Source organism: Gasterosteus aculeatus, chromosome 17, assembly GCF_964276395.1.
Source record: "Gasterosteus aculeatus chromosome 17, fGasAcu3.hap1.1, whole genome shotgun sequence".
Taxonomy (NCBI): Eukaryota; Metazoa; Chordata; class Actinopteri; order Perciformes; family Gasterosteidae; genus Gasterosteus; species Gasterosteus aculeatus.
The window spans coordinates 10,693,086-10,717,322 of NC_135705.1; the positions used below are offsets into that span (position 1 = coordinate 10,693,086).

Here is a 24,237-nt window from a genome sequence, read left to right on the forward strand (position 1 = left end):
ACTCTGCGCCGTGCCTCACACCGACGGCATCTGAAACCCGTCTGCCCTCTCAACATACCCCACCACCCCAACCCCCAGGCTGAATGTCTGGTCTCCATTTCTACATGCATGTTTGAGGGTTGGGTGTTGCATTTTGAGTTCACACTGTAGTTGGCTTTTCACCACTTGAGCAGTGCAAGGAAAAGCAGAAACAGAAGAGCGATAGAGACTGACAGCTTGAGTGTCTTGATGAAGCGTTGGAGGGAGGGAAGAAGAGATTGAGGTTAACACGGCCTGACGGAGGATGGAAGTTTAAAAGGAGGAAATGTTGAAGATGTGATGGAGCAGGAGGATAAAGGAGCAAGCAGACAGCTGTTTGACAGGCAGGCGGCGCTCAATGAGCTGAAAAACTAAGCTCACTTAGTTACTACTTACAAAACTGATTTATATTCAAGGCTGTATCAACTGTTTCCGCGCAAGATCAGGCAGCATGACCTCCAACTTTGGAACATTAGGTGATTTACTTCTGCAGAAGTTTTAGTAAATACAAGCTTACAGTGAATCAGATAATGTTGTCTTCCAGCCTGTGTGTGTATTTAAGCATGGGTTAACCTAGGATAGAGTGTGTGTGCGTGTGAGACAGGGATACGGTTCCCTCATTAGTTGAGTTGCCTGAATAATGCAGGTAGGTGTATTGTTGTGGCCAATGGGCCAGGTGCTAATGTGGCTGTCTGGGGTCAGGGGGCAGACACAGCATGACTTTAATGGATGTCACCATGGGAAACTGTAATTGGACCACTGGACTCGGGTGACAACGTTCTGCATGTGTGTTTCTTTACTGATCCTCTGAAAAGTGTTCATTAAATAAAACACTTCACAGAGAAAGGAAAGAGTTTGGGTTAAAAGATGTGAGGAGTTACAGAGCCCTCAAAGGGCCAGTTTGCAGTAACGTGGGCCACAGAATGCCAAACAATGGTGACGGACGTCGCCTTCTGATGTCTGCTGCTTAGAAAGAGACGATCAGAATTATTATATGGGCTCTAGGACTTAATGTATTCAAATGCTGCAGCATGCTATCTAGTGAAACCGTTTAACTAGAATAGAGTATAACTAGAGTATCTAGAGTATATAAAGAAGAGGTGGATTACCCTCTTCTTGGAACTAAAAAATAAATGTTCTTTTTTGCATAAAAAAGTAGTACAATGAGTGTGTATCAGGGTTTTAAGTACACAGAGAACACAAGTGCACAGAACTGTATAGTCAATAGCACTGTGTGTGTGTGTGTGTGTGTGTGTGTGTGTGTGTGTGTGTGTGTGCGTGCGTGCGTGCGTGTGTGTGTGTGTGTGTGTGTGTGTGTGTGTGTGTGTGCAGGCTCGTGATTACGTGCATGTGACCTCAAATAATCCTATCATTTTTTCATTCTACCCCGGTGGGCCATAAACGTGTCGACATGCTTGTTGAGAACGCTAATTTTAGCCTTGATCGTTAGCAGCGAGTCCGGAGTAATCCTGCCAACATTTAATGGAGTCTTCATTTCTTATGTGACGCTGTAAAACGACCTAAAGCTTTGTGTTCTATCAAACACTCTGAGGTTAAAGTGGCCAGACGGGTCAGAGGATGAAAGCTACTTATTTATGAGTAACTTAACGTGAATGGTATACCCTGCATGAGTATGATTTAATTTTGCAGTCCACAGTCAAATAATATGAATTGTTTCTTGAACAACAATGAACAACCATATTTTAACGCTATCCCATGACTTTTACTAGTTTTACTAGATCTGCTGTCAGAGTGTCTGGACTAAGGTCTAACAAATTAAAATAATTACCTTAAAAGTAGCGAACTCAGTTTGGTTGTGAATCAACATGATGTAATGTCACATACAGCTTCTCTCCTGTCCTGCTGTCAGATCAGCAACAGGCACAGAGCTGAACAGCGTGCACCTCAAGAGTTAAAATAGTCTTCTAGAGTAGACCACGCATATGCACAAACACACACATATAATCTTGCTAAAAACGAAATTCTGCCTCCTTAGCAGCTGCCGGTGCAAATAGGTGCAGTGGTGTTTGTGCTGGTAGCGCTGTTAGTTGTAAGCTATCTCCAACAATCTGCAAACTTCTGGTCTGCAAGCAGTCAAAAGAAGTGGCAGATGAACGACAATGAAATGTGTTTTGAGAAAGTAAAGTCCATGAGTCAGAAGTTGCGAGCTATAATGTTATGCAACTTGCTGTAGCACACCCACACACGGATGCAAAAGGGACCAATCGCATGGCTCTCCTGGCAAAGGTAATACGTTTATTCTGGTAAATTCAAATTTTATATCATATAGGTAAATTGTTTCCACAGATGTGATGTTGACAATCGGGGATTTAATAATGGTTTGTGGAAGGCACCTGAATGTTTAAAGTTTGATGAATTCCTTTTATTCTTTTTACAGTAATATGCTTCTTTTTCTTCATCCAGACATACGTTTACATGTGCATGACCTGGTAAATGTTTGTTTTAGTTACAGTTGAACTAATCCGCAAACTTCTTCTGTTAAACTGACACTGAAGAATTGTTTGAATCTTGCAAAAGAAGGAGCGGAATGACAACTCCCTGTAACGTTATGAGCCACATATCAACCTACAGTTCTTCCCTCGGCAGCATTCCCTCCTTGTATTGCGTTGAGCATATGTTCCCAGCATAACTTGAATCTCAAGTTCATAAGAGAGAATACTTCTATCACTTCATCACACATTCATCATCATTAATCCAGCGTCTGCAAAACTCCTCCATCCGGCTGTGATGCTGATGAAAGTACAATTTGGCCAGGAATGTAAGAAAGTGCAAGCCAGTGCAGAAACTCTTTCTCCCTTTGCCTCCGTCACCCGTTCCTGTCCAGGACCTAAGTGCAAACCGCTGTCCGACACGGTTTTCATAGACGACCCTAACTTTCATCAAAGAGAAAAACCTTCAAAGCTTTGTGGCTGTCAGACGCTCTTTGTTTCTGCTCAGAATATTGCAATAATGAGAGGATTCTGTCTTATCCAACTCTTGGTTCATTTTTAAGTGATCAAAGGAGGAATGCTCAGAGTTGTGGGTGGTGTTGCATTGCTCAGATGTCGATGATAATCTTACCTGAGCCCCACAATGGTCGCCTCAGTTCTTCACAAGCTCTGAAGTCCAGTAGAGAGTCAGGAAGAGCAGAAGAAACAAATGCAAAAGATTCCAGAGGCTAATTGTGCCTCTTAGGATGGTGGAACCTAATATGTCAGGACAACTGTGGCAAGAGGGAGACACAGGCAGAGAGAGAGAGTGAGTGTAAGGAAAAGGAGGGGCAGGAAAGAGAGGAGGGGTACCCAGCGACGGGTGGCAGATCAGACGAATCGAGGATCGGAGTGTACGTGTGTTGTAGAGGAGCAGTGACACGGCGAGCCCTTGAAATTTGAGAGACAAGAGGGAGGGAAAGCAAATGTTGACATGGTGAAGCAGAAGGAAATAGCTTTATGTGATCAATAATGTAAAATAACTTATGTATACAAATATGAAGATGTAGAAGTTCAACAATGACATGGCACATTAGACTGCAGTTTGTACGATATTGGCAACATTCTGATTTATTATCTTGTGTAAGGGACAGAAAGAGGTCCTGACTTAATAACATACATTTCCCAGTTGTTGTTAAAATTCAACAACCTTAATCAAGATGATATAATGATGATTTGACATACCCTCAGACAAATAATTGTGTCATCTTGTTACACATTTAAAGTTAACTATGCTGTTAACTATTCTCTTTATTTAAGGTATTACAGGATGCCTATTAGATTTGTTATTTTGTGTGTGTGATAAATAACCTGTTTGTTCAATTTAAGCAGAAAGAGATTCAATTCTACTGATTTTATTCTTTTCCTGCTTTTCTATGGATCATCTTTGTTCAACATTCCCTGTGTCAGTGTTTCAATTCACCTCCATCTTCTGGAGGGAGTTCTGTGCTCTGCAGGGGGCCATTATCATTCAGGTTTTCACCCCCAATCCAAGAGCCAGACGGGGAAGAAGAACCAACAGATGAAAACGGCCTTCCCAGGATCCTGCCGTCCGGGAATACGCCTACAACACCCTGACCAGCAGTGTGCGCGTGGGTTCCAGCCTCTGTTTCCCGCATTGGAGAAGGAACCGCCTGTTGACCACGTGAGAGGAGTCCAAGAAACTGGCCTCAAAATTTCCCGGACATTTCGAGAATCAGAGGATCGTCACCCCGGCGGCATTGAGACTCAAACTTCCTGGATCCACATGTATCCACCCCACGTTCCACCTATCCAAACCTGTTGGGGAGGGTCCTCCGTCCAGCTTGACCCATCACAGGTAGTCCTGTCTTCTCAGGTCATCGCCCGCTGCGTTCTCACCGGTGTGGTCGAGGCCTTTCATTAGCTGGTACATTGGGAGGGAAATGGTCTGGAGGAGACGTCCTGGGTCGTACTGCTTCTGCGTCTTACTTAACTAGCACTATACTTCAAATATAGTGCTTTGATCTGGTTACAGTAATCAAAGTGTGAATTAAACTGCAGTCAGTTATTTATGCTAAACTCTTTTAACCAGCCTCCCGTTCCTTTTCTACTATGACATCACACAGAGAAGAGTATCAAACATCAGGAGGTTACATCTTTTCAAAACATGTTCAGCCTTTCAGCGACTCATTACAGAGTTCAATTACTCATCCAGGGAATCACCCAAAGGGAAGTGGGGATGGCTCTCAGATGAACATATTCAAACAAAACATGATAGCTTTGCACTCCTGTGTGCAAGCGTGCTGGTTTCGGCTCTGCTGCCAGTAAGTGTAAACTCCGATTGCATATCGTAAATGTGCTTACAAGGGTTCTTTCGGGGATCCAGCAGAGTATTTGGTGACGGAGCCTGAAGCTGAAGCTTGAGGTGAGACTGACGTGTGGTGTGATGTTGATTAAATGTCAGCCTAATTCTGATGAGCTTAAAGTGCTGTGAAGAAGTCAGCTCTATTTGGCCTCCTGCAGTTGACAACTCATCTTACAGCATATGGTGGATAGATGTGGGCTTAGGTACAAGCCATCCAAGCTAAATGAACATCTTATTGGCATTCAGTAGGCTGTACGAAGTACTCCTGTGTAAATGAGAAAAGGGTATAACTCCAGGAGTAACGGCCAGGCTTGGCAGGATGCCGCTGTGACACTTCTCCATGTAAACTCATAACCTTGTATAATTTGACTTCACTTTTCACTGTTACTTAATTTGCATATTATGCACACATACACACACAAACAAACACAAACACCCTCTGGCAAACACGCCAGGCATGGGTTAGGTTGAGGGACAGTGGGGAAGGACAGTAAACTGGAGCAGTAAGCACATTCCAACAGAGGGAATACAGTTACACACACAAACTAATTCCTCCCCCTCAGGGTCACGCTCCTCTAAAACATTCTCCATCGCTCTCTGCAATAAAATGTTTACAACGCTCGCCATCACAGCCGGGAAATGCAGGGTGTTAACTTTCTCCTCCTCTGATCTATAAATATCTCGTCAATGTTTACGTGGTTTTGCATCGACGTGTGACGTTGTTTTGAAAACGTAACAACTTATCCAACCAGCCAAGTAAACTACGGTACGGCGATGCAGTTTCATTTTCATTACAGTCACATCAACGCAAACACACGTCATTTTTTGCCCAGGCTGGCATTTGTCTCAGATTACCAGTAATCCATAAGTAATACGTAATAATTTAATATATTGGGGATTCATCACATGATGCAACTAATACAATTTTGTGGTTGATTCTAAATTTTGCAAAAACCCACCTACTGTACATCAGAATCACATGTCTCATGAGCTGTACGGGTGTTATGCTTTGCTAGCAGTCCTGAACAGCACGGCCTGCTTTTGTTCTTGGTTGTTTTCCACCTCAAGGATAGAAGCATTGATCACATCGCTCTTTCCCATTAGCCCTTCCTCTTTGAAGATTTAATCACTCAGATTTCCTTGATTAATCCTTTTTCATGTCCTTTCGCAGTAAATAACAACAGAGCTTTATACGACCGCTCGCTGGATAGAGAGGCCACATGCAGATTTCTGATTGAACCGAGTCCCCGGGTAGCTTCATTAGCCTGATTATTCTGATCCAAACACACTCAGGCAACCAGTTTACGTGTAAATAGGTTAATTGTATTCCTTGTGGCAGATGCAATTTCACTTAATGTTTTCTGATTTACTCCATCATGAGCAAATGAACTACTAAATATCTAGTTTGAACACTACTTCTACAGTTGGATTTTTCCAGCAGATTGTGTTAAACAGATAACTTCATTTCAATCATTCATTAAGTTCAGAAAGGCCCAGTAGAGAAGGATTGTGTCTCTCTTTTTTCCCACAACAGGGGTCCATTTTCTGCATATTGCAGAGTTATCTAATAAGGACATCTAGTGGCCAAATGCTTAACTCTCATCCAACTGATGATTTTATTTCGCAAAAAGCTTTCACCACTTGGTGGCAGTGTTATTCTACTATCCACATTCAAGGAGTAGTTAGTTACAAATGTATTCTGCAATAAACAAAGCTTTCCCCTTGGCCACAGACAGGCCAGAGTACCACTTTTTCCTAATTTTTCCCACTTCAATAACGTATTTTGTAATGTAAATGACATGTAATGCAATTTCATTGGTCCCAGAGTGTCTTCAGCAGCATTGGATGCTTTGTTTGTTGTGGACTAGCAATAGCTGCATGATGTTGTGCTGCAGAGGAGATGATGAGCTGCTGCCCCGACTGCCCCTCTCCCTTCAGGATTAGTGAATTAATGCAACCATTCAGACACTGAGCTCCGATCAGCTGCTTAATACTCTTTTATCCCAAATAAGGCAGCATGCACGCACAATGTTTTCTGTGTTTCGCGGACACGCGCTGCACATACACTGGATTTATATTTTATTATGTAGTTCACTTGCAGATATCAATCAGGTTGTAAGAAGCTGCAATGTGAAAGAAAACTTTGTTTGCTGCTTTGTTTTATTGATTCGGAATTTTCATTTTTTTTATCTTTCCAGAGCTTAGTAATACAATAATATGATATAATAAGTTAGGAAACACATACAGTTCCTTAACATGAGTGCTCAGTTAAACCCAAGTAAACACACATGAATTGTATGTGTTTATAGCTGTAAATAAACGTAACATTTGTAAATGCTCAGTTGACCTGTTTAATTACTGCAAGACTTACTTACACGTATAACGTATCTTGTTGTGATGTAATGTTACCAAATACCCGGAAACTAATTAGAACGTGTTTGGTAGGTACTTTCACCTGTAAAATAAGATATTACCATAATGTTCCATTAGTCAGAAATGTGCCTCGCTGAGATCAAAAGTGACTCTTAACATGTAAGATTGCAGTAGCTCATGAAACGTCTCTGCTGCCACCGTGGGCTCATTTAGATTATCTTGAGTCACTGTCAGGGGGGTCAAGGGTCAAAAAGGGTGAATTCAGAGCTTTGTTTGTCTCTGGTGAAAAAGTGGCCTTTTGAAATGGCAAATCTTTTTCCCCCCTGAAACATTGGCCCATACACGATGGATAAATGAGGAATATCCCACATATGCAGTCAGATGTCTAGTCTGAGGATTGTCTGTGCCTTTAAAGTGCAGAGAGATGTTTTTGTTATTCATCCTGCTCTACAAAGTTAGTCTCCCGTTGCCTCTGCTAGTAGTGCAAATGCACTGCAAACACACATAGGCTTATACTAATCCTTGTGAAAACAAAGTGATATATTTCTCCCAGCGCAGGTCAAGCGTGGGATGTTCGTCGGCATGTTTATCAAGGATTATGAACGTTTCATCCGTAATATAACCTCTAACATCATACTTAATAAATACTCACTGTTCTAAATGGAAACCTCTGATGAAATGGGCTCAGAAACAAACTGAGATGAGCAGCAAAAAGGATGATTCCAATGGCGTCTGTGACTCTTTAAGACTCTTTTTTCACACCAGTGAGCCACGACCCAATGTGACCTTTTGACCCCCTCCAACTGACCTCTGAGTGGGTGGTCCTCCCACTGACCAGCTTGGACCATGAATCAAAATAAGTGGCTTCTCTTAGATCAGATCATTGTGATTTTTTTCATCGTAGTCTCCACTTTGACAGTTACCCATAATTCAGAATCGGGTCAGCGGTGTAAATGGACAGACATGTGTTTATTACAAGTGTTAAGTTGTGGCCCGAGTGGATGTCAGGACAGGATTATGCTGTCCCTGTCTCCGTGAAGAAAAAACGCCAGCATGGCAGGGCAGCCATGTTAATCATAAGTCTTTATCTTACAATCCTGCCTCGCACATCCGGCCTTTTATTAAAAGACGGCCAAGGGATTAGTGCAGCTAAACCACACAGATCTGGGGAGGAAAATGAAGAAAAAAGAGACAGAATTGCAGTCCGTTTGACTGTCTATCTATCTATCGGTGTGTCTGTCCGTTGCGTGAGACAAAGAGAGAAAGAATATCCGTCTGTCTGTGTGCCCGTCTATCCCTTTATGTCTGTCTGACAAAATGGGAACACAACATCCATGAACTGACTTTTGAAATATTTTAATGACATCACGTTTTCCAAACGACATCAGAAATGAAAAAGACAGAAAAGAATTTATGAAAATGAGACATTATAATTTAATATTTTTTCTTGATATTAACCTGAGAATGACATTGTTGCTTCTTCACCTTGGTATTTGTTCCAAACAAACATATTGCTTCTGTACACAACACCTTCCAAAGATCAGCCACATAGCACGAGGATATCTACCACTGAAAAGCTTTTGAGTGCAAAACATGGAGTTGTGTAATACAAAAAGGACACAAAAGGAATACAAGAGATGAAGTATCAGTCTAGATAGCAAATAAAGACAGCCCTTGGGCGTAGATATGTACAAAAGGAAAATCAAACACACCTGCAAAGTCCACGTATACTGTATTAAATTAGAGAATAAATAAAAACTACCATTAATTTATGTATAATATCTGATGTTGCCAAAGCTAAATTAGAAGTGCTTGAATCAAAGTAACAGGACATCTGGTCCAAATGGCCAAAGCAACAATTCCTGTTAGGACCCTTAAATATTTGGTAATCAGTGTCTTCAGAAAATGTGTTGGTTTTGGTCAAGTATTGTTTTTCATTTTAAACAGCAGTGCTAATCTATGTGCACACATGTAAACAAAGCATTTTTCTCTACAGATCTTCAACTAACAAAGTGTCTACTGGGCGAGACCGATCCCTCAGTCAAGCGTTCACGAAGGACCAAAGAGTGAAGACGAGCAGTCAGGTCGAATTAAAAGGTGGAACAGAGTCTACTCTCCGGATCCGTCTCAGTCTCTGTAGACGGAGGTTATCTGTCGCGGGGGCATGTGCTGTGGGTGGTACGAGTCATAGGGTCCCTCTACGTGTCCGTTATAGCCGGTCTGAGTCTGGTACAGGCCTTGGTCCACAGGGGAGGGCGAGTAGTGGTGAGAAGGTGGGTAATGGGGTGAAGGCTCCTGTTTGGGCATCAGGTTACTGCTGATGCTAAGAGGTGGTGTAGGGGGGCCGTCGTACGGAGGGGTCCCCACCCCTCCGGCGCTGTACTCACTCGGCGAATGGTTCTCGTACACTCCCCCTTTCATGGCCCTCAGGTGAAGCAGGTGAGCAGAGTCAAAAGTGCCATACGGCGGACTTGGCAGACCTGGAGAGGAGTAGCTCGCCACACCGAGAGGAGCTGGTGCTGCACGGACTCTGTGTCGGTCCTCGGGCCTCACCCCGGTACCAGAGGCCGGTCCCAGCTGCAAGCAGCCGGCCACCAGGTTGCTGGTGGGCTGCGAGAGGCCCTTACACAGAGTCTCCATGAAGGCCCTGCTCTCTGTGGAGAGACCCCCCTCCAGGGCCTCGGACAGAGCGCAGATGTAGTTGCGGGCCAGCCGTAAAGTCTCGATCTTGGACAGTTTCTGTGTTTTGGAGTGACATGGCATGATGGTGCGCAGGTTCTCCAGCGCATCATTTAGGCCGTGCATGCGTGAGCGTTCCCTGGCGTTGGCCTTCACGCGTCGGGCTCGGAATCGCTCCTGCCGGGCCTTCGTCATCCGCTTTTTCTTGGGCCCGCGCCGCTTGGACTCGTTCTCTTCCTCCTGGCCATCCTCGTCGTCCTCATCGTCCTCTTGTGCATCCTCACTCCCCATCTCCCGGTCCTGTTGGTTCACTCCACCTTCTAAGTAGCAGTGTGATGAAACTGATGCATCTCCATCAGGTGAGCTCATGTCTCCGTCCATCCACTGTGGAGGGCTGAGGGCCTCCTCCCCCTCGCCTTGTCTCACATACGGTTTAATCATCATGGTACTCTAGAAATAAGATAACGTATTTGTCAAACACATGTGCTTTGCAGAAAAACACTCAACAACCACAGCAGAAGAACAGAAGTGGTCAAACGTAACTATTTAATGCAATTGATGCAAAGTCAGAGTGCACTTAAGTCAACATTTAAGGTATTTTCAATTTTCATATATATGTTTTATTGAACTGACCTACTTATTGTTCTTCTACTCATTTTGTATCTTTATTTTTACATAACAAGTTTAGAAAATTATGTATGTCATTAAATATGAATCATCAACTGATATTAAAACCAAATAATTATGCATTGAAATATTGCATTAACACTTTTGTTTTGATTCAAGAACCTGCAAAATCGTGATGCTGTCTATGACTGCTGTGGCCCGTGTGCAATTATCCTAAAATGATGTTGAAAACCCCACCATGTTAGCTCTACACCGGGCTGAATGATTGCATTCAGGATCCTGTTTGTAAATCAGTTGACTGAATGGTTTTTCTTCCGTGGCTTGTTTGAGATAAAGAATTATGTCGGCGAAGGATCAGCTACAGCTGTGAGAACACTGAGGTCAAGTCCTCATTTTTTTTTTTTCTGGGAATTAGTTTTTCTGTGTGCAACAAACAGGCTATTCATATACATGTAACACATATGCATGGTGTTTTTATTTGGGGCAGAGGGGAGTAAATATCTCAGTATTTTAAGAATAGAGTTTAAATGGGTTTACTGACAGGGCATTACGAGATAAAGGATTTTGTATTTCTCCGCCTCACATTGTCCTTCGTTTCAAGTTGACAAAACATTTAATTATAGATTAACAAATAAAAATGTTGACAAAATCAAGATGATAGGATGTCTTTTTTGTGATGACCACATTTATATTCATCAGCATCAGAGGACTTTAGTATTTCTGAATTCCTATACGACCCCGTAAAGGATTTAACCTGGAGCCAGCGAGTACAACATTCCATCCCCCAATGATAATTCTAGCAGTTATAACAATAAGTATTTTGTAAACTGCGATTCTCAGCTGCCCTTAAACTGTTTCAGCACCGGACAGTTCCCCCCTGTGCCCTCCACCGGCACAACAGTTTCAATTACTGTAGCTTTGAGTGATGCCTCGTAGCATGTTCATAAACACATTATGTGTTTGTCTTCAGTTTCTCCCCCCTCTTGCTTGGTAATCCCTGTCAACTTCTGAACTGATAATGCCCCCAGCGAGATAAAGTCACTTACAGGACTTCAATCTGGGGCATCGCAGGATTTTCTCCCTGGATGAAGCGACGACCATGGGATTAAATGAACCATCGGCGTCCCCAGATCAGTGACAGACGACTCAGATTGAATGCAAATCAGACCTTTACAAACTCACAAATGTTAATGCCTCGACTCAAGACTGCGTATTCGAAGTGCTATTTTCTAAATGTGAAATGAAGCACGAATACGAATTTAACCCCAGCGTGTTCTTTGGATTCATCCACTGCGTGTTAACTTGTGGGCTTTGAGTTGAAGATCCCGTGACACGTTGTCTGAAAGGTACATGGTGTGCGACCCAAAACACACACAAAACAAGACTGTAAACTCTACTGGGCTCGAAAAACTTTACATTTCAAAAACCTCTTGTAGAAACTTACCCGTGTCGGCGTGTCCCGGGACCTCTTCAGGAAATCGGCAGATGATATATTCTAACTAGTGTCAAACTGCGGTGAAGTCTATCTTGGGTGTGTCTCCCGGTGCAGAGCTGTCCCACGGAGTCTCAGTGTGGGATACTCTTCGGGGGCTCCGCCTTTTAACCTCCACGCCGAAGCTCCTCCCCTCCCCCACTCCCCATCCAATGTCTGTGGCGCTCGCGCGTGGCCGGCCCGTGGCTCATGCCTCTCAAGCGTGCGTGCGTGCGTGTGTGTGTGTGTGTGTGTGTGTGTGTGTGTGTGTGTGTGTGTGTGTGTGTGTGTGTGTGTGTGGATGGTCGGGGAGATGTGCGTATAAGCTCTCTGAAGCTCTCCAGACAAGCAGGGGAGGCCGGGGCCATTGTTGCTTTGCGAGGGCGGCCGCCAAATGAGCGGCGCGATCGCATTGAACGGAGGAGCGACGCGCTCAGTCGGCTGAGCTTAACTGTGTGTGACAGCTTGAAGTTGCGTGAGCAGGTGTTTGCTGCATCGCCTCTTCCGTCCTTCCCTCTGCACTGCGCAGACGGAACAAGTTCCTCTCACCCAGGAGGAAGCTTTCACCACACGGGGTAAGGTGGGTCACGTGAGGTGTGCAGTTTCAGGATCAGTAGTGTCTCTGGAAGTTATTATAGCTTTTTCTCTCTACAAAATGTAGGCCCGTGCCCATCACTACGATATTGAATGTTGTAACAGGACTTCTAGCATTGACAAGCCTCAAGTGTTGTGAAATAAACATCACTACAAGTAGCTTTGAGGTTACGCCATCAAAACTTGCCTTACATTAGCAAAATATATACAAATTAAAGTGATGTATGTGCTAATTTCCACTGTAATACTGTTAGTATGATATAGATATTGTTGCACATCATTTAAAATATATCGGTCTTTTTAAATCTAAATATACAAAATAACTAACAAGGCACACATGGTAATGACAGAGAAGAATCATCTTCAGTCAAAATACTATCTAGAATATTGTCATTTTTTTGTAACTACAACTGCCAAATCTAGTGTAAAATATAGATGTATCAAAAATAACATGTAGAACTGGCAGTCTTTTTCCGGGACTGCGTGAATGCGTGAAAATTGAGAAGTTGCCCCTTTTTGAAGTTTACTTGGGTAAAAGTACCTGGTTACGTTGCACTAGTAGTTCTCAACAGGCTAATAGCTCAATCCTTATAACAGCAAAGTTATCAAAAGCAGTTTATTAGACAAAGGATTTAAAGGCTTATCAGATCATTTGAGCGTCAAATCTAACTTGAACTTGTTGAAGACATTTTACACTAAAACACATCCAAACAAATTCCTCACTCACACTCCCACATCAAGTATATGTGAGGCCTGTGGACAATTGAACTATTATCCATTACGTTTTTCAAAAATGATAAACTTAATTTAGGTTGTAGTTTTGTGATACAGACGATGGGCAACAACCGAATATCTTGTTGAGCATCAACATTGCTGACCGGGGAACAGGGAGTCCGATAATTTGTGCTTCTCATTCAGTTCATGGCCGACCACCTTTCCCACTGCTCCTCCCCGTGGGTCTCTGCCTTTCCCATTCCACACCTGCAGCCTGAAAGGGGAATAGCAGCGCTGGGCCTCTGGCATCCCAGGAGTGGGACTAGCAGGGGAATATGATAGCTGAGGCTCGTATCGCTGTGATACTAAAACAAATTGAGATGTGTTTGCTTTTAGGGGTATGAGTGGTGCCCCAACTCGCTAAATACAACATCTGCCATAATAAAAAAAACCTGCCAATGCACTTTGACCATTTTTCTTTTCAGTTCTCCGGTTTCTCCACCACCCCGTCTTCATCTTCCACAAGTGGTGCTCAAGTTGAATACTGTATGTGTGCCATGACGTCCCCCGGTCCCTCAGTGCCGACCTGACACCATGAAGCTCTGCTGCAGATGGCCTTCACTCACACGAGTCTCATAACAGTCTGTGGCTCAGATGCTCGTCCATCCTCCACTGGCTGCTCGGCTCACCTCGGCATGTTCGCATTGCTCAGAGGACACTGCCTCACCTCAACGAGGTATGTAAGTAAAGTGGGAGTTGAGTTTATTATAATCCGAATGTGAAGGACGAATAAAACTTCACTCCAGTACACACACAAACATGACCTTCCCATGAATCCCCAGGGTATCTGTTTGTCACAGTGGGGGAAAGCGGGCTTCGTCCATCTGTCATACTGGAAGTCCTCTGAGAGACGCCAACGGCACAGTACGAGGAGTGAGTGTATGTCAGTGTGTGTTTGTGTAGTTCATGTTAAGGGTGTGGATTCTTTAACAAAGTAATCAAAATGATTTGCTTCCTCCTGCAATATTGGCAGCCTTAAAAATATTTTCTGGTAATAGTTCAACGAGGTGAGTTCCGTGGTTCAAGATTTTATCTCTCTGATAATATGGTCATCAAATTGTTTGTAAAGCACACAAAACACTCTAGAGAATGAACGTTGCTCTGCATTTCATGGTCCCCCATCAACTTTAGAAATGGCCAGCATATAAGCCAAAACCCGAACCTCCCTCCAGCCTAGCACCGACCCTGGGGAGACAGGGGTGATGTTGACCATGCGTCCTCCTACTAACCATGTCATTGATGGACCCCACTACTGGGTAAACTAGACCCCTCCCCACCCCCCTCTGTCTGAACCCCTAAACCCCCTTAACCCTTCCCTAAACCCTCAGTTGGCCCCCTGTTGTGCGTGCTCATTGGCTGACCGCCTTCAGGCGTCCCTTTTCCGCGGGTCCATTGTCTGGCCCCATAAGCAGCTTTGTTTCTGCATGTGCAGCTGGGCTGGCCCGCGCAGCCATTAGCCACAACACGCTAAAGGGAGAGCGGGATAATAAAATTACAAAACAAAAGTCAGGTGGCTCACGAGATGTGCCAGGAGAAGCCCATTCGGGGGGAGATGCGAGGACATGCTGGCGGGTGGCCGGCCATAATTCGATTATGAAGTTGTGTGTTGAGTGACAAAAGAAACAATTGAATCTCGTTTTTTCTTTTATTTGCCCCAGTGTGGTTTAATCTGATTCCGCCGTGGCTTTAAAAAGAATGCAGAATGAAAAGAGAGAAGATTTTCTCATCTAATTTCCAGAGTCAACAGCTTGGTAAATGTAATACACGCTGACAAAATAGTGAGAGAAATTCTTCACTGGGCTAACTTTATTGTTGCTGCAACACTTTGACTACGCGTGAGGCCCAAATCAGATAAATCGCTGAAGGCCACATTTTTCCTGCAAACTGACTGGTCTTGTGCTCTTGTTCTGCATGAACGCACACAGACTGATGAACAATGGGATCAGTGGCAGATCCATCTTGTGTAATACTTTCTTCAAACAGGGCTGCAAGTGTGTCCTCCTGTTCTGTCGGCAGACCAGAATTTATCCTGTTAGTCACCCTAGATGAGTGAAAGAGTAAAATCAACCCCCATCCCAGCTGGAGGGACACACACACACACACACACACACACACACACACACACACACACACACACACACACACACACACACAGACACACACACTTAACCCGCACTGGGGAGTTACACACAGCTTTATGGACAGCTGATAAGAACAGTTTTAGCTGGTGGCTACTGTTTGAAGCAGGTCAAGCAGAACAGGATCGGTTAATGCCTTTTTGTTTCTATAGTTCATACTGCTAAAGACTGCATTTTGTTTTGTTTAGCTGTTGTATAAGACAATAAACAATTGTGTCAGATGCACACATGCTCTCACCACTGAAGGGTTGGTGTCAGTATTGTGCTAGCGCAGGGTGTGTAAACGCCCAATTTTTTGCCCCATTAGGCACAGTTCGATGGCGCCCCTGGGAGAACGCCACATTCTCTTGGTCTGTAAGACTGTTCACGAGAGGTTACACCGCAGATTAATCGACTGTCTGGTGCACTGCTGTGCTTTTTGCGAGTGGATGTGCGTGTGTCGGAGTGAGCTGAGCTCCTTTTGAAACGCAGCACGATGCAGTTGTACATATAGTATACATGTAGTTTTCCATTTAATTTCTGCTTTATAGAAACATTTTCAGAAAACAATTACTCTACAGTTGTCACCACATATTTTTAACACAATAGTTTGATTACATTTAAGAATATACCTCTCACTGAGAAAAAGGCATCTTTTGGGGATGTCACTCATTTAAAGTATCAAGATTTTAATGAGACAAAGACTCCTCTGTGAGTTGCTTATGTTTTCTTACACGTCAGCTTCAGTTGCTAGGGGGATGCAGGAAAAGCAGAACCGATGAACTTCTTTCCATTGCCGTAGGAGGAATTATCCCAAGTGTAAGTTTGGATAATGAGCTCCTTCCCTGCCAGGCTCAGACGACACCTGGATCGACAAGAAAACATGTGAATCGAGAAATCAAATGCTGGAAAACATCACAGTACATATCGGCTCACTCACTGTTTTCCAGGGCGAGTGATGTAGCAAAGGCTGTATAAGGCAAAGTCAAATTCAGGGCTGCAGCCAATGACTGCAGAGCCGACTTGCTTATAGTAACCCTCCCACATGAACTGCATCCCCAACACATCAGGGTAGGAAGTCCACTGAGAGCAGGTGAAATAAAGAAAAACAAGGCAAAGCAATTTCATTTGTATGGCGCATTTCAACAACTAGGCATTTCAAAGTGCTTGACGTAAAATTTCAAAACAGTTAAGAACATTTCCTGCAGCTTTCTGGGACTTTGTTTGCATGTGGAGCAGAAAAACTGAACGCTGCTTCAACATGTTTTGTTCTCAGGGATCAGAAATGTAAAGCGTTCAGTGCTTTATAAACCAAGATCAGGATTTTGAAGTTAATTCTTTGTCTGACAGGAAGCCAGTGTAAAGACCTGAGAACGGGTATGTGATCCACTCTCCGGGTTCTCGTGAGGCCTCGAGCTGCAGCGTTCTGGATCAGCTGTAGCTTTATGATTGACTTTTTACACAGACACGTAAACACACCGTTACAGAGTCTACTGAAAGTTTGTCCAAATCTGGTTGAGACATAAGTCCTCTAATATATATATTCTTTAGGTAGTAGGCTGATTTTGTAACTGTCTTGATATGGCTGTTGAAGTTGAGTCACGAATCCATAGTTACACCTTTTTTAAGTAACTGAAACTGCTGATTTGCAATCGTTCATCCTTGTTACCAAAAATAATTAGTTCTGTTTTGTCTCTTAGAAAGGAGGAACGCGAAGGGCGTGGCGCTTACCTCACAGTTTAAATCAACATTTTGACATCTACACTGTGATGCTTACGGGGCCATTGAAGCTGTGGCTGTAGTAGTTCAGCTTTCCGTTTTTCTCGAGAAGATAAAACCGGATCCAGTTGTGGAAACCGGAAATCTTTCCTCCTTTGACCTCTCCTATGAAAGAAGGAATTTAATAATCCCCCCTGGAAAAATTGCAAAAGACATCTATAGTGTTTAGAAGAACTCTGCTCCGTCCCCACCTGCAAAGATGTGTTCAAAGCCGCTGGAGTCCATCTTGTTGCTGCTGCGGGAGTATAGACCAAACCACATCATCTTCAAGTCCTGAATGAACTCTTCCTCTGAAGCATAGACTCCTTAAAATACAAAACGACATCCAACAAGCAATCAGTTTGCATTCATGTGGTTATGTCCTTTGCATAGGCAACCTGTTTGTTTGATCTACTTCACACTGGACTGCTGGGGATCCAAGGGAACTATGCGTGGAATCTGAACACAAGACGCATCAACATTTTAGACCTTAAACAAGCACTCTGTGAGCAGGAGAGGGAGATCTTCAGAGCTCTCCGGTCCAGCATGCCGTCGGCAGGCCTGATTTATTGCAATCTCTGTAGAAGACTCCTCTTCACGTCCCTGGAGTTGTCATGATTGGACAGCGTCCATCGTCTGGACTTGTGCGTGTGGACCTACTCACCCTTGGTGTAGAGGAAAGCAAACAGCTCTCTGCCCAGCTCAGTGTTGGACATGGTCTCCTTGACGAAGGTTTCTTGCTCGGCCAGCTGCTGGGCACTGAAGTCCTCCGTCTGTCCTGTCATCCTGTCGTAGTTGTCCAGCACAGAAAGGAGAGCGGAGAAGGTGGGTCTGGAGAACAGCTTTTCCTCATTCAGGTATCGGAACAAGCTGGAAGCACAAAGATACAAAAAAGCGTGTAAATACTGTACATCATGAACAAGAAGAAGAGCATACCGTGCTAATAAGATCGTCTTCGCACGGTTTAGGGGACAGATCGTCTTTGGCGCTCGTCTGCGAGTTGGGCACCAGAGCCTGAGGGTCAAGGATCAAGTCTGAGGCTGAGGCCTTGTTGGAATCCAGAGCATAAAGGGCTTCAGAGAGAGACTTGATCTCAGCATCAGCGATCACACTTCCTCCACTTGCACCTGCAACGTCAAACACAAACAGATAATGACTTTTGAATGTTTGGTGTTGTTGTTGTTGTGTTTTTGATCAGATAAAGGAGGCAGGACACAGACTGGAAGGTGGGAGAGAGAGGGGACGACATGCATCATGTTCGTGTGTTAACCTGGAAGAGTGATTTATACATTTCTGTAGCTTTTTAAGTTTTTTAAGCAGTTTTTAACCTCTATTCTACTTTACTTCTACTCTGCAACATAATACATTATTAGTCCCTTAGTGGAAAAATGTACAACTCAGAGAATAATACTATACTTACGTTGATTCTATAGGTACAAGTTATTTTGTAGAAGATTGTGCGTTAAACACGGGATGTACGATGGAGTGTGTGTCCACGAGCATAAAAATGTGACAAGATAGCAGATTCACTTGGTATTATTATTAAAGAAGAAGTGCGCAGGTTACGTTGAAACAGCCAATTGAAGCCTTTGTTTTCTTTCAATGTGATTTATAGCACACCAGCGACACCTGCTGATCAAAAACTGAAGGAGGTGTTCAGAAGACATTTTTTACTACTATGAAAAAAAGTTTTTGATTTAAAACTCTTCACAAAAAATGATTGTCAACAAAATTCACCCAAAATGTAATGTAAAATCACCAATGGGGCCAGACCCAACCACAGGGTCAAAAGAGAAATATGAGGGTTCCTAAGATGACTAATAGAGAAATAAAGGTTCTTTTAGTTTTTGTACTTTTTTCTCACTTGTAGCTCTTTACAAAATCATTTGTCCTCTTTGACTCTGAATCAGTTACTAATATGAACTTTTGTGAAATGTTTAGAGAGTAAATATATTTTTGGTGAAACTGATCTTCAGTGCAGTAGGATTGGGCCCCCCCTGGGAATGGGACCATGTGTCGTAAGTGGAGGAGCTACTCAGGAAAAACAAACAGCAAGAAATCAGGTGTGATATGTCGTGGGACAGGAACAGCGATAGGCAGTACGTGGTTGTTCTTACTGTCACAGAGGGTTGCGTGGTCACTGCAGCAGTTCTTGTGCTCGGCACACTGCGAATTGCAGTGGCACTTGTTCTGATTGTTGTATTTTTCACCGCATCTGCCTTTACAAGACGTGGCTCCAGCTAGAAGGTAAAGAAACAGACTTGTGAAACGGTTCAAAGTGTGCAATGTGTCATGGATTAGTTACAAAATAAGCCGTGTCACCTTTGCATTTTTCAGTGTAGTCAGAACAACAATCTCTGAAGCGCTCACAGGACGAGTTACACTGACAAGAAGCACCGTTGTCTGTTCCATAACCACAGCGACCCTGACATGAGTCCAGAGTGTCTGAGAATCAACACATTGGTTTCTTAATAACAGTCCTACATGAAACTGTATTGCATGGTCATACATAAACCTGTAATAATAGTTTATGGTGTTAATGGAGCAGAAAAAGATGTCTTACTGCCGTAGCCCTGATGGGATAGGGTCACCCAAAGTGCCAGGATTGCAATGATCTTCATCTCAGCTGCAATCTGAAAACAAAGCAAACTGACCGTGGCCCTGGTCCTCCTTTTATAGCCGGTTTCACGTGACCAATTCAAACGCGACACACACACACACACACACACACACACACACACACACACCCAACCAGCCCAGAGGGGAAGTCAATCTTTTCACCATTAATTAGTCTAGTAGAAAAAGGGTTTTGTCATTTTTTATTTTTTATTTTGTTTTTAATTTTTTTAGCTATTGTTCATAATTGTATCGTAATCGTAATTTGTAAGGGAGTAGTGATTAATATGATGCAATACAGACCATCTTAAAATGCATATGTATTTATTAATTCTTACATTTGTGAGCATTTGTAGGTAACTGTTTTGTCTGCTGTATCTCATCTCTGTGAAACTACACATCTGCTTTGCTCAGGAGCGGCACTTAAATGTATCAACATGTCAAGGTTTTATGTGAGATGAGATAATGAAAGTTGTCTTAGATTTGAAACAGTTTTTTAAATTATAATTACAGTTACATTGAAACTGTTACATTCATTTTTACCGAATGCATTTTAAAGCCATGTTGTCCAATACTAAATTAAATGTATATGAAAGAAATAAGTTTGCGCATGAGTATCTTATTTTTTTTATTTCTCCAACCAGACTGACCAGATGTTATATTTCACAGGATTTCTGCCATTTTCCGATTAGCTCACTCACTTCAATGCTGGGCTCTTAAGTTCATGCATAATGTAATATACATTAAATTGAAGCTATCCCGAGGAATTAAAGTGCTGGCAAAGAAACAATATTAAATCACCTAACAATATATTATTTGTTTTTACATCCCATTCGGTGGGTAGGTAAGTAGTGAGGACAAACACACAAATGTTGCAGCTGACTGAGAGTAAAAGCCTGATCTGACTAAAATAAACTCAGATAAGCCTCATGTGCCAGTTTGTTGTGTTGGAAAGGCAAGTAGAAGTCTATATTTGTTTAATAGGATCTCCATTTGCTACAACGCTGCAGTATCTCCACAAAAAATAATTTAATTTGTTTTATAATGTTAGTGATTTAATCAGTAGAGCACACAGTAGAAAGCATAATACATGTAGTAATGTTTAGTGTTTTGTAGTTTGTGTGTTATTAGATATTAGTTATTACATTAGCGTGTTAAATCAAATAATTGCAAGATGAATCAAACACAATTAATAGTAATTTAAGTCATATAACTACTGCACACATTAACATCCTGCCACAATGTAACATTAAGACCAGGGGACGGATGCTAATTGCCACCTAATGGATTTCTCACAATTTTCTCCCCAAAGAGGGTTTTTTGGGAGTTTTTTCTCCCGTAGGTAGTGGATGAACAAAGGATGTACGACAGCCCTAGTCCGATTTTGGACCATATAGAACTGTCCAAAATGGTTCAAATGTGATGAAATGTGATGGTCATATGAGACTGGACTCTATTTCGCGAAATAATATTATACTATTCATACTATTTTACTATGTAACTGTATTGCTCGAGCCAGTTGACTTTTTATGACTTCTTGTCTCAGAACGGCCGAAGGTAACCCTTGATCAGAAGTTAAGAACCCAACAATAACCATAATTCTACAGAGAAAAACAGGAAGAAATTGAATATAAAATACCCTTAAATGGAAATATAGCGCCTCAAAATTGAATTGTGAAAGAACATTTGATCAAAATGTAGCCTGACTAGTTACATTACACCACTGAGAATAATCCACATTGCGGAATCGCTAAAAACAATTGCAGGCGTCTCCCAAACAGCAGAGGGCGCCACGCGGCAAGACGCGACTCCGCCGGGGCTCATTTTGTCCCTCCGCGGCTTCCGTAGGCAGCGTGCATTTCAATGACATTCTGAGAGCTTCTATAACGTAAAGTCAGCTGTCTTCAGCGGAGTTTAAAGATGTCGTTAACGTTTTTATTCAGAGCAATGACGAGAGACTTTGCAAAGGTGAGCACGTTGACCTTTTATTCTCGTCCATGCTTTTACTACTTTACCTGCAGCTCGAGCTGTCGTGTCGGTTAGCTTTCTTACTTTCTGTTAATGGCACACTCCGTGATTAACCTCCTTACTAATTAAACTCGTGGCTTTAGGTTTAGGCGTCATGCGGCTCGATATCTCTGCAGAATATTGGACGTAAAAGGGCATTTGTTGTTACAAAGTTGAACAGCGACTGTCTCCCCGAGAACAGAGTGGACCTGCCTCGCGGTCATTGTGAAGATGTCCTGGATACTGAGTGTTACACCTTCTTCCTTCTGTCCTCAGGTCAGTGTTTGCCAGCACGTGCAGTCCTTGCACACTGGTTGTCAGCTCCTGGCAGCAGAGAAAGCCCTCCTGATGAAACTGCGGAAAACCACCGGCTACACTTTCATCAACTGCAAGAAAGCCCTGGAGAGGTTTGATAACGACATAACACAGGTAACAACCCCCCTCCTCCCCTCCACACCATTAAAACATTACATCCATAAGGTGACTAGTGAAGCGACTGGCCGTGTTGACATTTCGATCCTCCAGGCAGAGACCTGGCTGCACGCGGAGGCCCAGAAGGAGGGCTGGAGCAGAGCGAGCAAGCTGGAGGGTCGCAAAGCCAAAGAGGGGCTGGTTGGCCTGTTTATACAAGACACGGCTGCAGTTATGGTTGAGGTAAGGCCAGTGATGAAGGGGGAAATCACCCGCCCGATCGCTGGCGTTGAACATTTTACCTGTTTGTTGGACGTGGCATTCAGCAAAATGTGTTGCGTCTGTTTTCATGCAGGTTAACTGTGAGACCGACTTTGTAGCCCGTAATGACAAGTTCCAGCAGCTGGTTAAAGCTGTGGCATTTGCCACCTTGGCTCACCACCGGAATAAAACCCAAAGCAAGACCGGCTATGTCAAGGTAAACCCACATTAGGCTTCTGACTGCCAGAGTTGTACAGAGGGGGGAGAAATGTCTGTGCGTATTGTGCGTGATGGCTCACACCGTCACAACTTAGAATGTAGGGCGCCAGTGTTATTGCAGTCCTTTGAAAAACTTCTGTTAATGAAGCTGCGGTATTCATGATTATGTCCTGTTGTGTGCATGCAGTGGTCATAATGCACTAATACAAAATATCTTCTGCCTGATGTCGGGGCTGATGGGAAGAAATGTGTGACTGAACGCTGCAGTTAATTCAGGATGCTTCACCACTTGCTCCTTTTTGACTCTGCTTACATGCTGCATTTGTTTTAGAGCATCCTTGCAGGTGATGAGTTAAACAAACTCTGTGTGGAGGAAGGAGCTTCACTTTCTGATCGGGTGGCTCTCACAATTGGTTAGTATGAAAATATATAATTTCTCCCACTAATGAAACAGTTAATCTCTAAAATTGTTGTTTTAGTTTAAAAACCTCTATCGCTCCTTCAATCAGAATTTTAAGATTTTCTTTTATTTGGGTTTTTACCAGCAGTAATGGCAGTGTGACAAATTTCTAAATTTAAGTTGACGTTGTACATTCGTTAACTTAACTAAGAAAATTTAGTTGGGATCCGTGGCTTGCTCAATTCATTTTTTTTGTGCCCTCAAATTCACTGTCAATGAATATGCACAGAATTATAGATGATAATGTTCTAAAACGATAAATGTAAAGATAACACCCCCTTTAGATGTTTGAAGCGTGATTACAATTGCAAAGTAAAAAGCTAATGTGTGGAGATAAACAAACTACACCTCAGTCGCGTGACAACAGCACCACTCAGCTAAAGGTGAACTAGTGTTTCGCAGAACAAAACTTTAAAAACGTGTTTCCCCGCATTTTTCCTCTCAGGTCGCCTCGGTGAGAACTTGTCAGTGCGGCGTGCGGTGACAGTGGGCGTCCCAGCTGAGTGGCACATTGGCTCGTATGTACACGGTGGTGTGCACGGCCAGACGGAGGTGGCCATGGGCCGGTACGCCGCCCTGGTTGTATTTCAGGGTGGCGAGAAGGAACAATGGGACGTTCTAGGACGTAAACTGGGACAGCATATAGTGGGAGAGGCCCCTGTGTCCCTGGGCAACATGGATGACCTTCCTTGTGGGGAAAGTGAGACACGCCTGCTGCCTCAGACCTTTTTGGGAGACCCCAGCAGGACGGTTGCAGAGTTCCTCAGAGGTCAACAGGCCAGAGTGCTGGACTTTATCCGATTCCAGTGTGGCGAGTCAGTCGATGACCAAGTCAAATGAAGGGAGGAATAATTTAAGTAATTTACGCAAGATAATTTGTCACGCGTCTTTTTTTTATGTTGGTAAAATGCAACAACACCCTTTATTCTCCAACATTCAGACACACAGTGTCATCGTAAATTTAAAAGCAGAATATGTAGGTCTACCAGCACTGCTGCCAATCAAATAATAAAATGTTTTTATCTTGAAAGCCTTAA

General features: G+C 43.2%; 3 protein-coding genes across 3 annotated transcripts; 1 reads left to right on the forward strand and 2 right to left on the reverse strand.

Moving 5' to 3' along the window:
* Nucleotides 1-8,546: 8,546 nt before the first annotated feature.
* LOC120835737 (neurogenic differentiation factor 4) lies at nucleotides 8,547-12,445 on the reverse strand. Its single transcript, XM_040204913.2, has 2 exons — nucleotides 11,957-12,445; nucleotides 8,547-10,335 (listed from the first exon to the last, which is right to left on the reverse strand). The coding sequence occupies exon 2, from the start codon at nucleotides 10,327-10,329 to the stop codon at nucleotides 9,334-9,336; it is 996 nt and encodes a 331-aa protein (XP_040060847.1). The 5' UTR covers nucleotides 10,330-10,335; nucleotides 11,957-12,445; the 3' UTR covers nucleotides 8,547-9,333.
* Nucleotides 12,446-16,180: 3,735 nt separating this feature from the next.
* Nucleotides 16,181-19,890, reverse strand: endou (endonuclease, polyU-specific). Its single transcript, XM_040204912.2, has 9 exons — nucleotides 19,790-19,890; nucleotides 19,549-19,671; nucleotides 19,344-19,466; nucleotides 18,188-18,353; nucleotides 17,891-18,096; nucleotides 17,439-17,552; nucleotides 17,246-17,352; nucleotides 16,409-16,551; nucleotides 16,181-16,333 (listed from the first exon to the last, which is right to left on the reverse strand). Exons 1-9 carry the CDS (start codon nucleotides 19,845-19,847, stop codon nucleotides 16,219-16,221), a joined length of 1,155 nt encoding a protein of 384 aa, XP_040060846.1. The 5' UTR covers nucleotides 19,848-19,890; the 3' UTR covers nucleotides 16,181-16,218.
* Nucleotides 19,891-21,657: 1,767 nt separating this feature from the next.
* Nucleotides 21,658-24,237, forward strand: tsfm (Ts translation elongation factor, mitochondrial). The gene is made up of 6 exons (XM_040203597.2): nucleotides 21,658-21,810; nucleotides 22,126-22,278; nucleotides 22,375-22,503; nucleotides 22,616-22,738; nucleotides 23,072-23,153; nucleotides 23,646-24,237. Exons 1-6 carry the CDS (start codon nucleotides 21,763-21,765, stop codon nucleotides 24,038-24,040), a joined length of 930 nt encoding a protein of 309 aa, XP_040059531.2. The 5' UTR covers nucleotides 21,658-21,762; the 3' UTR covers nucleotides 24,041-24,237.

Bases quoted from the DNA above. Each gene is read 5' to 3' on its own strand.
- LOC120835737 (XM_040204913.2), bottom strand. From the start codon at position 10,329: ATGATGATTAAACCGTATGTGAGACAAGGCGAGGGGGAGGAGGCCCTC.
- endou (XM_040204912.2), bottom strand. From the start codon at position 19,847: ATGAAGATCATTGCAATCCTGGCACTTTGGGTGACCCTATCCCATCAG. The intron at 19,672-19,789 runs GTAAGACATCTT...GTTGATTCTCAG, and splicing joins ATCCCATCAGGGCTACGGCA to ACACTCTGGACTCATGTCAG. The intron at 16,334-16,408 runs GTGAGTGAGCCG...TTGTCGATCCAG, and splicing joins ATCACTCGCCCTGGAAAACA to GTGTCGTCTGAGCCTGGCAG.
- tsfm (XM_040203597.2), top strand. From the start codon at position 21,763: ATGTCGTTAACGTTTTTATTCAGAGCAATGACGAGAGACTTTGCAAAG. The intron at 21,811-22,125 runs GTGAGCACGTTG...TTCTGTCCTCAG, and splicing joins TGACGAGAGACTTTGCAAAG to GTCAGTGTTTGCCAGCACGT. The intron at 22,279-22,374 runs GTAACAACCCCC...TCGATCCTCCAG, and splicing joins TTGATAACGACATAACACAG to GCAGAGACCTGGCTGCACGC.